At 35.6% G+C, this 13,765-nt stretch overlaps 1 protein-coding gene across 1 annotated transcript in view; it reads left to right on the forward strand.

The window, feature by feature from the left end:
• LOC112976558 (neurobeachin) overlaps positions 1–13,765 on the forward strand; it is a gene marked incomplete at its 3' end in the record, with an annotated part of 203,918 nt that overhangs the window by 147,890 nt on the left and 42,263 nt on the right. Inside the window, exons 33-34 of the mRNA XM_026087943.1 lie at positions 221–347; positions 5,147–5,274. Of these exons, the coding sequence (XP_025943728.1) occupies positions 221–347; positions 5,147–5,274 (255 nt within the window). The remainder of the gene's footprint in view (positions 1–220; positions 348–5,146; positions 5,275–13,765) is intronic.

The following is a 13,765-nucleotide window of genomic DNA, read 5'->3' on the forward strand; positions in this document are numbered from 1 at the left end:
ATTCAGTAGCTACTTAAGTTTATTATTGTTATACTCACAAAATAAGTAATTAATTTATATGGTATTTGTATACCATATATGCCAGTGCTGTTTTTAATTGTTTTAGAACAAGTAAGAATATCTATTTTAAAGTAGGCGAATAAGGAAAGGTCTATATTAAAAATCTCTCAAAGTTACATGTTTTCAGACTGAATTAAGACCTGTATTTTTTGGGGAACAGGTGCTGTAGACTCAGGATCTTCTTCTTCCTCTTCGTCATCCAGCTTCGTGAATGGTGCTACCAGCAAAAATCTCCCAGCTGTCCAAACAGTTGCTCCAATGCCAGAGGATTCAGCTGAAAACATGAGGTACCTAAGTTGTATCTTTTCATATTAATTATAATTTCTCTTCCGACAACCTCATACATACAGAATAGTATAAAAAGAAAAAAAAATAGCTTATTTAATATGTATTATTGTAGTTATTTGTATAATTCAGTATGTATTTATTTATATGTTCAGTACTAAGAACGCACATACTAAAATAACACTTCACTGAGCAGTCTAACTTACTAGAATTATGCTGGACACTAAAGCTTCATTAAAAGTAATTCTTTAGTTCATGAGCTTTTTACATCTTTCAATAACGGTAGTGAGAGTTTTCCTATCAGGATGGAACGCAAGCACAACAACCTACTCTTGGCAACAGAGCATCAGCAAGTAGCAAGAGAGGCCCACGCAAATTTTTCTGAGCAAACAAAAGCCCTACTGTAAATTGGAGGGGATGAAACCAGGCACATGTATTCATGCAGTTAACTATATGGTGCGCTAGATCTGAGTTGGTATAGCAAGAGACACATGCCATGGAATGGTTAATACCTCTCTTATACTGACTGATAGCCAGGAAAATACCCTCTAAAATTACTATTACATTATTTGTTTAATAGTTTATGATGTTTTAAAGATATTCATTTGTACCAGGGCAAACATAAAAGACAAATTTTGGACCTTTTCAAAGTGCACCCATATCTGCTCTAAAAATGTTGCACCAGGTATGGTAAGAAGTTGCCAATCTCCATTAGTTGGCCAGACACTTTGAGGTATAGTCTTAGGAAGGTGGGAATTGAGACAGCAACCAATCCAGCTGCTCACAAGCCTACAAACTGTGCAAGTTCTCTTTCCATGGGAGAGTTTCATCCACTAATAAACTAGAATGGAAGTAAACTTAAATCAAGGACCCTAAGTAATCTGTAAAGAAGTTATTGGTGTTTTAGTGGTTTAACACACAGTACAGTACCTCTTTTTGCTCATCCTCTCTGAAGTCTCAGATGAGTGATGCAGTTGAAATCCCAGCAGTGGGTGTGGGACCAGTGTAAAAGTATGAGGGCTCTTGGCTACACTCCAAAAAGGTATGAATGATCAAGGAAAGAATGATGATCGTGATTTTATTTATTGCTAGGCAGTGTTACCAGGCAAGTTAATAAAATTAAACCACTTGCTTTGCCTCTTGTCTTCCTCATAGATTAGGAATGTGCTCCTCTGAGAGAGAAGAAGCGGTGAAATCTTTTTTAAAGTCAGATACTGAACTGTGCCAAAATTAAATTGGATTGAATTAAATTTATTTTTAAATCATTTTAACCAATGCAACATTCATTTTTTTCACAAGTATTTTGAAATGTTTTTGCCCCAGAAGTCAAAAAATCTTCATTTGCAAAATTTGTGTTTCAAAATCAAGAATTCAAATTCTGAAGTCAGAATTTGAACTCAGAAGTCATTGTACTCTGAGTAGTGGCTGAAATTAGTGGCTGAAAAAACTAATATGGAACATTATATTAAAAATGTAGATAATCAATTTAATCTCTTTTGTGGGGGTATCCTTACCCCCCCTTTTTTTTAACCTTTTCTTGAAAAAAATCTAGAACTTTATTTTGATACTAGATAATTTTTGTTTTTCTTGCTTTGGTTTTGTTGTGTGTCAACTTTTACATGATTAAAAATCAGAGCTGTTTGTGGGGTAAGAGAGCATGAAGTGAAAGGCAACTTATCTAAGCCTTCCCTTGTAGCAGCTGCACAGCAAAGAAGGTGCTTATGGCTGTGAGCTGAGCAGGCAAGGGTGAGCAGGAAAATGATCCTGGACTCTTTAAATAGTCTTGATTTGGAGGTAGAGGTTTGGTCTGCAATAAGACTGGGAAAGTAGCATACTTGGAATTAGGAGAGTATGTGCCTAGACCTCAAAATATCTTCTCACAACCCTGCTATTACAATTATATATGATATCTAAGGTTATGGGTCTTATTACTTGTTACATTTGATACTGCATAATGTTACAGAAATTGTATAATAGTATGGAAATTAAACATTTTGATCTTGACTATGCAAGCATTTAGTTTTCTCTAAATATTTTTAATTGTCATTCTACAAAGAATTTTGCTTTTTTATTCTGTTTTTTTATTGTAAACAGTGTATTTTAATGTTAAAATAGAAATGCTGTTGTCTGACCAGCTATGATTCTTATAATACAATTTTAAATTAAATTCATAAAATTGAGAGAACTGTTTCTTTTCTGCCACTTCAGAATAATGCATCCAGCACTCTACCAGTTCAGAATGATAATTCTAAGTGTTTGTACTGCTTCCCTGAATTTCTGTCCTTCTTATGCATCCCATGATATATTATCATGCTTCATTTCAAGTCTTTTAAGAGTCTTTAGATATTTAAAAAAAAAAAAAAAAAGTAGGCATAGAGAAGTTGTATTGATTTAGTTCCAAAGAGCTGAGTGGCTAGATTGCTGGACAAAGAACAAATTGATTCTCCTGTCATTTTACATTCATAGTCATGTTACTTTTGGCAAGAGGAAGGGAAACCTATAGAAAGTATATTAGCATGTTACTAGTCCTTTTGAGGATAAAATCCTGCTACAGATGTAAGTCAAAAGGTTCAAATAACAGCTTCACTGTATGTTTTTAAAATATTATTATTGTGTTGCTTTTTACAGCAGGGAACATGAAAATTTCCAGAATTTTTTGGCTATTAGGACATAAACTGATGGTTGCGCTCTGGAGTAAGTTTTTTATTGAAAAAATGAGAGTTTTATCTGGAATTTTATCACTTCCATTGAGAAAAAATACTGGTCTTTAAAAGCTGGGTTTTTATTTAGTTCTAACATCACCACACCAAGAACTGTTTCAAAAGAGCTGCTTTGGTTCCTTGAGGTTTTATGCTGTATAAAACGGTGCATTTAACAAAACCTGTTCTTGCCATTCTTGATAGGTTTTGTCTTAACCTCTATTTTCACAGATTGAAATAAACAGGTTGCATACCAAAATCTCTCACTCAGTAGAAGTAAATCTCATATATTATTTCTTTGTGATCAACTGAAGTAATAAGTAGTAAGAACTATCCACAGAATTATTTGTTTTTTTCTCACAGTTTAAGAAGTAATTTTTATCTGACTGTCTTACTGTGCTCTTTTAATCTTCCTAATCCCAGTTTCTCACCTTTATGTAATTTATTTTCTGACATGTGTTGCTTTTAATCTGCAAAATAAATAATCTTGAACTTGGAAGCTATTAAGAGTTTATTTATTTGCCTTGAATGTCCACAAATTGAAAGGAAAAAACACAGTATTAACTGTTTACAAAAACTTCTTAAAAGCTTAGTTCACTCATGAAAACATTAACCCCCATAGGATGTTTAGAGAAGTCTCTAGCAGCAAAAGCTTGGGTAGATTCATGCAGCAAATGTAAACCTCTGTCTAAGCTAGTCACCTTTTTTCAGGTGTAGTCAATAGAGGCTTTAGCATAGTGAAATTTGCTTCAAGTAATCATCTAAAACAGGTCAGATTCGAAAGGTTAGAGAGGTGAATCCCTCCGTAGAATATTAGAAAATCAGTGTCTGAATACAAAATAGGAGAACGGCACATTGAAAGCAAATAAGCTGTATGACCTCCAAAAAATCATTTTAAGTTATTGGAGGAAAACTTTCAATATGTTCATAATGTCAGCTTTGTTTTTAAATGGAGACATCTTCATGTGACCTGTATCAAGAGGTTCACATTTATTTGTAGTTTATATGTAGTAGATACCACTGAAAATTTAAGTGTCAATGTGCATTCTCTTAGGTTCTATCAATAACTGTAACTTCGTCCTATAATCGTGCTTTTAAATGCTGATAATATTTTGGTGCTCTAATTCAAGCATGAAGAAAACATTCCCCACCACAAGCAGTCTGAGAAAGAACACCAAAAATGCTTGGTAGCCCAGAATGTAAAGTATGTCATTTCATTTATACTTTTGACTAATAGTTTATTTCTTTGTGGTAACACACGAAGTTTTAAATCTTGGTGTAAGACTTTTATGGAGAGGAAGAGTTACGCTCTGTCAAGTTTTGAAAGGGGAGAGGGCAACTGTACACAAAAGGAAGCTAAAGTGATACAGTCTTTCAGAGAGAGCAGCATAGCACAGGCTGAGGTTTTCATGCTATTGCTAGACTTGGGTCCTCAGATAGAGTAGTATTATTTCTAGTATTTAAGAATCAAACAGAACTCGCAACACTGCTTCTCGTTGTACACATACAAATTAAGGAGCTTTCCATGCTTCAAAGAGTGTATAGTCTCAGCAGGCAGAGAAGTAGAAATAGAAAGGCAAAGTGACTTACTAGGATCATGTTGCCTCAAAGTTGAAAAATAGAACATTGGTTTTCTTGGTTCCTGAGCTAGTATGCTGCCTTGTCTAGCATCTCAGTGTCAGATGTTGTTATCTGAAAGCTTGAACAAAAACCCCAAAATTTTAATGGTTATTTCAGATGAAGAAAAACTTCTCTTTTCATGCTTGCAAATGCATATAAAAGGATGAGATGAGTATAAGCTGAGATAGGTGCAATAGATGTGTACTTGAATATCTGAGTTTCTTCTTAAGTTATTTAAAAATGAGAAAAAAAATTATCTGTTTTGGAGTATTTATTAAATATTTTAAAACTTGTGAGGCTGTCAGGCTGGTGATTCTGACATAACATTTGCATAAGGTGTTTTAAACATTGTAAAGTTCATCAAATTATGATCATTCTGTTTTCTGAAGAAACTTACAGCATCTGTTAAAAGCAGATATGATTTGCCATTGTTTACTTTTTTGATAATTTTTCTTCCACTTATGTTCTCTGTTTTTTCACAGTATCACTGCAAAGCTTGAAAGAGCCTTGGAAAAGGTGGCCCCCCTCCTGCGAGAAATTTTTGTTGATTTTGCCCCTTTCCTATCCCGTACATTGTTGGGCAGCCACGGACAAGAGCTGTTGATTGAAGGTACTGTAACTGTTATAAGATCATAATATTTTGGCTATTAGTCATTTGATATGAACAGGAAGTGAATGTGTCATTTTAACAAGATTTTATATAACTATTTTTGATATATAAATGAATCAATTGTTAATGTGTTGTGATTTCACTTCCTTACATTTAACTGAATTTAAAGTAATTAAAAGTGATGACTCTCCCCTTTTCTAAGTGATAGGCTGCATAAATATGCATTCTGTCATCTTGGAATTCAAAAACCTCTCTATAATTTGCTTTTTCCTCAGAATAATTATATTATTATACATCTTTCAGACTGACTTTGAGAAACTGGGGGAAAATATAATCAATAGTGTAATCAATTTGCTTGGATCAAAGGAAAAAGAGAGTGGTCCAGAATGGTTGATACATGCATATAGGTTTGGTAGGGACACTATTTGCTCGGGTGGATCAGTTGAATTCACACAGGCAGATAAGGAGTTATCCCTAGAGGGGAATAAAAACTGGTGTTTCTTTTAAGAAAAATATCCTAGAACACTTTTAAGGATTTTATCATTTTTTATGTATTGTCTTTACTACTTCGTGGTTATAAAATTTGGGGAAAGTAGTGAATCCTCCTAAGTAAAGCAGTAAATAATGGAGAAAGAAAATAATGGAATGCAGAAATCAGTGCAAATGAAGTTAGCTAGTGCACCAAGTAAAGAATCAGTGCTAATACAACTAAAATGGTTATGGGGGAGTTGGAACAAGCATGCACTGCTCCCACATCGTATACCCGGAGGAACGTATTCCTTCCTGAATTATTTTTATACACTATATGCAAAGAGCTAGTGTTTATTGAGGGGAAAAAAAAGTCATTCAGGCAAAGCTGATAATGTGTGAAGATATACGCAGAAAAAACACAGCTTTGTGTTCAAATTCTTTGGGGAAAAACTCCTTCTATTATACATACTTTTTATCTAAATATCAATCTTTCTATGGTCTAATTATTCCCTGCAACGTGGCCCTGTTTTATTCTTAATGATAGAAATATTTGCACTTTGTAACTGATATCTTCTAACTAGCCTTTTCCTTTTTTGTCTATTTATTGTTTAATACAAGGAATGGTATTGTAGTGTGGTGGTTTTCAGAGGCTTCAGTTACTTTATACTATTTATTTTATAACTACAAGAAAGTTGCTATTCTCACTTAATGACACCTGAAGTTAATGAGTTGGGTGGATTCCATTCTTAAGTGTTTTATTTCAGTAAGGTTAATTGCAAACTTTTTAGCAATATTTAGCAATATATATGCTTTTTTGTTTGACAATTGTTTAATTGCACAGTAATTTTTGTACAATACAAATAAAATTGGCTTGGTTTCACCTGAGCTCTTTTATAGATATAAGCAATTCTTCACCAGTGCTATTACAACTCTTTTGGTCATAATCATAGTGTGAACAAGGCTCCAGCTGTTCCCAGCATGTGACAAAGCTAGAGGCAACAGGAATCTGATCACAGTATGGCAGTATGATCTTTTGTCATTGCCTGTCCAGGTAGAGGAATGATGCTGTAGCCTGTAGCATTCTTCTGATGCCCACTTGGACTGCCAATCCAAGCTGTGTCCCTTTTAGGACTCAGCCATTCAATTCAGTCTCAGGAGTAATTGCTAATGAACCAAGCACTGAGTTCCAAAGAAAGCACCATCTTTCCAATCACTTTTCCTTAATGTTATGTCTAACCATCCCTTCAACTGCTCTCTTATTCTTCAGTTTGAAGAACCCGTGTTTTGTACCCTAGAGGTTGAAATAGCGACCTGTAAAAGAAAATCCAAGCACAACTTAGATTTTAACACAGCAGGCCTCAGGACTTACATTTCTGCTCCTTCCTTCTAAAATATTTAGGCTCTTTTTTGTCTTAACAGGGAACTCTCAGAGCTGCTGCTATAGTCCTTGTCTACCTCCTTTCCTCCTTTCTTTCTTCATGGCCTGTGTGAGACCCTTGATCTACACTAACTTGCCTAGTTAAGTTCCCTTTAAAAGAGAATTCTAAATTCTCTGCTGGTCCATTACCTGATTTACTTTGAGAAATTTCCTGTCATTCTTTACTGAAAGCTAATGGTGATCTTATCCCTTGAAAGTGCTTTGTATGTAATGACTCTGCGAAACAGAGATTATTAGTGGAGTGATTCAAGATGTGTGAGTACACAGAATTCCTGTGGGGCTTTGATGATTTAAACTTATTTTATTCTTTGCGAGCAGTAATTAGCTTGGAAGTTTTATATGAAATAATTTGTTGCATTGTTTTATTTGCAAAGATTTTAGTTATAACAATTATAAAGTAGCAAATAAACTTTATTTAATCAAGTCTGGAGTTGCTGTCTATTTTTCAAATTGGTTAACATAAATATATCTGTTGTATTCTATAAAGTATATTTTCTTTTGATTATTCAAGCTTGAAACATAAAAATACCTTCATTCCTCTTGCTGTCTTTGAGAATGTGGTATAAAGCATTTCCCTGTCGGATTTTGCTAAAATCTGAATACCTTGAGGCATCTTTGATAGCAGATGAAGTTGTAAACTTTCTTTGGTGATGCTTCCTTGTGTGCGCGTGTGTGCATGTGCGTGTGTGTGTGTGTGTGTGTGTGTGTGTAAAAATTACTATATAATTACAGACTTCTTAAGAATATGAACAGTTCTATAACTTAGGTTTTTGCATATTGGGGAAGGATCCCAACAGAAAAGGGAGAGGAATAAAATTAATTCTAATACTTCTAAAATAGGTTAATTATGCCACCCTTCTAAAAGATTTGATGCTGTGAGACAGGTGGTGTTGATGTATATTTGGAAGGAAGCACACCACTTAGTTATGGTTTCACCTCTTTGGAACAGTTGAGCTGTCTCAAACTTTTGTTGAAAAAACTTGCAGTCATACCATGCCACCCTATTTTCCTTTGACTTGTACTCTCGTTCTGTCCCAATATTTGGCTGGTTTACTGTTTAAGAAAATAATATTTAATATCTAAGCTGTGTCCTCTTAACTTCTGAGTGGAATTGAAATGAACTAGCTACAGTGTCTGGACAGTACGAGACCAAAGACTGGGAGCTCTCTCACCATTGTTCATTTTCAGGTTTGTTCTTGTAAATTCCCAGACATAGCAGAGGAACCCTATCAAGTAGTAATCTGATATTGCAAAAGATACTTATTGGTAAAACTTTTTCATCTACTTACTTTCTGAAATAATACTCATTTTTGCTCCTTTTCTCCAAACCAGTTCTTTCTTCAAAGAAATGTCTATATTGTTTATATTTCAGATGATTGACCAACATCCTTTATTATAAGTGAAAAATGTCCTCAGTGACAGGTTAAAAAATGACTGACTTGCAACTGAATGCAAATAGCTTCAAACAGAATATACCAAAACCAGTTCAATACTTCTGTGGTTCATCAGCTGAGTTTTTTCAATACCTCAGAGAACAGAAGTTACAAAGGTTAAAATTACCCATATAGAATCTAATTGGAAACAAACATGCAGTATGTATAGGTCACATATTTAAGCTTAGGAATGCTCATTGTGGAGTTCCATTTAGCACTTGGGCAGATATGTTTTCACTAACTCCATTTCCATATGGTCTGCAAATACCTTCCATGCAAAGTGCATTACAGCATTCTAGCTTTTAGGTGAAAATGTTGTGGGCAAGTGTAAACTGATCCATATCCAAAAGAAAAGTTATATCCTCTTTTTGTCAAGCACAGATGGGTAAAAAAATTTTTTCACTGCGGCTAGTCCTGGTGTGTCTTAAACTGTAACAATAGGTCTAAGTTCAAAACTTAGTCTCATGCAATTCTTTCCTTTCTCTTTGGTGAGATACCAAAATGAACTTTACCAGTTCTTTTCCTTTTGCTGTATCATTGCCCAGCTGCAATGCCAGCCAGGTAGCCCTTCTGCAAGTGAACTCTTACAAATTCTTTGCTATACATTTGGTGTGTTTCTGATACAGGCACAATTCAAATTGGATGAAACAAAATGTTTTCATGCTGATAGGAACAGAAACTGTTCCTCCTCATTAACTCACCACGTGGCCCTATGAAAATAATCAATAGAAGTGGTGATGGGCTAGGCCCATATTGGTATGTGACAGGAGACTTCTTGAAACAATTGAAAAATTGCCTAAAACATTCCTTTGAGAATCACGGATAGAACTTGAGTGCTAAATGGCTCTGCTTTTAAAGCTCCCAAAGACTTCAAGTGTGTCATCGCTTTGTGAGTAGTGGTTATTTATAACTGCTAATTAATCAGCATGACCACTTCATTGTAGCTTCTCTTCTACAAGAGAAAACCTGCCAATATTGACACAATTTGTGTCAGATCTCAGTCTAAAATCTTGAGCAACAGCTTTGTGGTAAGAAAAGCAGAGGGTAACCATTTTCCTAAGATACTGTAGTAACCTGGAAAATCCTGTATATACTTTCTGGAAAAACAGTACTTTTCGGTGCTCAACATTGCCTTTGGCTTTCTCTTATAAACTTTTTAGAGCTTGTGTATTATTCTTGTGCTCAGAAGCACAGATGCTGTAAGGAGGGAAAAACTGCAGGATCCTTCAGAACTTATTTTCCTGTTCATACAGTTCTGTCACTTTCTTTCTCTCACTCTGCCACATCCAAAATATTTGTTTTGTTCCTGTGTCCAAGAATGTTTTCTTTCAACTACTCAGACTTCTGCTAATTGCTTGCCGGTCAGCAGCACAGCTTGTGATCAACGTTCTGACCAAAAAAAAGAAATAATGAAAAGTCAGTATTAACAGATAGAAAAGATTAAAGAAATACAATATTATGTTTTTAAGACTTATGTTAAAAGGAATTAGCAGCACATAAGCAAAAAATGGAGCTATTTATTGTGCAGAAACCCCTATGAGTCACCTTTTGAACCTACTTTAACATACTTATTAACAGCCTTGAATACAGTGCAGGATTGTGCCTGGCAAAGTTACCTGATTAGACAAAGGTTGCCTGTGTATGAAATGAGAAGCAAAGGCATTCTGCTGAAGAGATGTGTGAATCATTTTGTGGAATAGCTACAAGCCAAGAAAAAGCAAAATTTCAATACAGCCAAATGCTGAGTCCGATACCTAGGAACAAAAAGTATAGGCTATGCCTAGAGGACAGGAGATGAGGGAGGCAGCAGCCCAAAAGAATATAGGGATTGTTATAATAATTAACGTACTCTGAGCTCTCTCAGCTCGGTGCTGAGGCAACAAAGACTTGTCCAACCCGTGGGTGCTTAGAAAGAGGAGATAAGGAGGTGATTTCATTTGTGTGCACAACTTCAGTGAAACTGCTATCGCCTAGTTGTGTAGTCAGCACTTCAAGAAAGGTATGGACACACTGCAGGGGGAAGAAAAGAGCAGGGTGCAAGAATGATTGAGGGATGGGAGATAAACTCGGTGAAGTAAGATTTAAGGACCTTGATTTATTCAGTGTACCAAGGAAAATAGAGAAGTCAATTGTGGTGTGAAAAAGAAGTTAGATACTACAGGATGTTTTTGTCTTGCTATCAGCAGAATTCTGGGAATGAGCATATATAACATTGGAAAAGTTTACTAGGTTTTACCACCAAGTGTCGAGATCATCATTAGTTGTAGTCTTTACAACTGATTTAAGTATCTTTTTTAAATACAGTCTTCAGTCCAGCTTCTGAAGAGGAAAAATAGGATGTATTTGCTGAATGATTCTGGAGCTTCTGTGTGACTCTGGAACCTGTGAATCCCCATTGCCTCTGAACTTGAGCCATGCAAGAAATGGTAGTCTGCATTGACCTTAATTTGTTCTAACATTGTAATTGCTGAATTTATTCATATGTTCATATGCAGATGTGCTTCAGAGTCAGCTAGCCACCCGCAGGGGTCAGTAGGAAAAGATGTTTTTTCCTTGTTCTGCCATTGGCCAGATGCAGTCAAAATGTATATCGTCTTACTTTGAGGCATCAAAGATGGTCACTGTTTAAGCCACTGTGTGAAATAGATGTTTCTCCTGAGGTGGAAGAGGCAAGTTTTTTCTCATGTAGGTGGTTGCCATGCTGTATATGTATATACATAAGCAAACTGATTTTTATTTTTGAGTTAAGAAGTTTTTCAGTCATCATCTTGAAGGTCATTTTGGTATGGCTTCTGAGATATTTTCTCCTTTCTCTGTATAATGAAGCTTGTCTGTTCAGGCAAGCTTCATATAAGCCTCAAATCAGCTATAGTACGATCCTCAGATTCCAAAGAGAAAATGTGTAAATGCACAGCCATACATATACTTTAATGTGGTTTCTTGCAGTTATGAGACTTATGTGATAACACTGGCTGAGGAGCATCAGTCTCTTGCTCCTTTGATAACTTTTGAATGTGTTGGTCAGTTTCGATTAGTTTAACAGGGGAGGCTTAAAAGATGATATTTTTCTACAGTTTTCATGAAAATAGGTATCTGGGTAAAGAAAAAAGACCCTATAATATCTTGGCTGAGACAGTAGTTACATGTGTATTTCATCAGCTTAAATATCTGCTCTGCGCCATCATTTGAGGTATGCAAGCACAGTTCTATCTGTGATTGTGTAGGGAATAAATGGAAGGAAGGATTTGGTTGAAAAGTGACTCAGGAGTTGCAGCTGTGTAATATACTGCGTTGGTACAGCATTATGGATAGTGCAGGAAAAGGAATAGTAAGAAAACTGATTTAGCAGCACTATCATTCAATGGGTTACTGCAGCCTAAGAGAGAGTGCAGTATGAGTTCAACTCTATTAGGCATCAGAAAACCCCTGTTAGAAATCAAAGTGAATGTTAAAAATGCTTGCGTGGGGAGACTGTCATGAATGTTCAGCCTGGTGCTGTTTGTACTGTACCTCACTGAATGTGGTTACTCTGGTCAGTCAGGATCAGGAAGCTTACGGATTCTTTGGGTTGTACCGGAACATGGACTCGGAATTGGTTTTCAGGGCTAAGGAGTTCCTAATACATTTCTTCTCTGTCATTGCCACCTCCCAATCCTTTCTTCCCTTCTGCTCCAGTTGTCTCAGTGTACATTCTTCTGTCTAGTAAGAGATCATGCTGCCAGCTTAGGACAGTACAGTTAAAGCCAATCAATCCTTGGCTGATCCAAACCTTTGAGTTTGGTTTTCTTAACTTACGGTGCTTACAGATCAGTTGGGTGAAGGAGGTAGAATTTCTGTTCATAGATTTCTTTTTATCTTTCAACAAAAACATTTGCAAAAAGATCCTAGTGAAATCACACTGCTATCTGAAAACTTTTAAAATGTCCTATTTAGATAATTAAGTTGGAACAAGAATGAGTTAGACATGATGCTTTATTTTCAGAAAGTTTAAAAAACATTCATTATCACTAACACTACATTGAACAATTTAATATTGTTACAGGCTTTTAGTATTTGCACATTTGCTCTGTGAGGATGCTCTTTGCTTATCATTTCCATTTTTTAGTTTATGGATTTCTGCAAGTGATGGAATTTGTAGGGTTTTTTTTTTTTTTCACTGTGGAGAAAACAATAAATAATTTTTAAACAGAACAAGAAATCCCTTGAAATCCTCCAATGGATTTTAAATACTGCTGCTGGTTGAAGTCCAACCTGCACCAGGTATAATCCCTTCATAAATAGAAAACAATTGCTTAATTCAAACTGCTGCTTAGAGGCTGTTGGAATTTGATACGTCAGTTGCGAGAAATTCTCTATCTGTGACTAGCTCTTAAAGTCTTACTGAAAGGTTTCCCAGTATGCTTGTGTTTCTTCAAGCACTTTGGGACTGAAAGTGTTTGTTACTAAAGAACATTGGTGAGTCAGATATATAGAGAGACAGAAAACAACAGCAATTTTCTGGAAATCTGGATGGTAGGAGCAATGGAATGATGAAAGATTAAGTGGATATTCAAATCTGCCTATTTTATTTCCACGTATTCCCGCAGAGTCAAGGTTTGAAGCTTTACAACCTCCATACTGTTTTTCAGAATATGCTACTAGTACCAAGACAAATCCCAATATTTGCATTTGGAGGAGGAACTGAAGAACAAGTACCAGAACAAAAATCTCTGCTGTCTATCCACAGCAAAATCTTCAAACTATAATAACCCACACACAAGTTACTGAACATTTTTCTTTCATATAATATTCATTTATGAACCTTTAAGGGGATGTCCTGTAAATACCAGAAAGTGGAGAGGATACACATACATCTGATTTTGGAGATTTAACTCTTGAGTTACTAAAGTTTTTGTGCACAAAAGTATGTTCTGAGCAGATGTTTAACACAGCAGGAAACATTATAGATCAGAGATCCAGATAGCAACTAGAAAATGCATAGCATCTGGCACCTTCTTGAAAGTGAACCTGCCAATAATTAATTACACGTATGAGCCACTCTATCCCTGTCTAATGAATTGGACACTTACTAAGATATATTAGACTATGTAACAGAGGTTAACTGCTCATGCCCTCTCCTTTGTCTTTGGCTTGTGTGGTCCCAGTGTAA

Source organism: Apteryx rowi, unplaced genomic scaffold, assembly GCF_003343035.1.
Source record: "Apteryx rowi isolate R43461 unplaced genomic scaffold, aptRow1 scaffold_742, whole genome shotgun sequence".
NCBI lineage: Eukaryota > Metazoa > Chordata > Aves > Apterygiformes > Apterygidae > Apteryx > Apteryx rowi.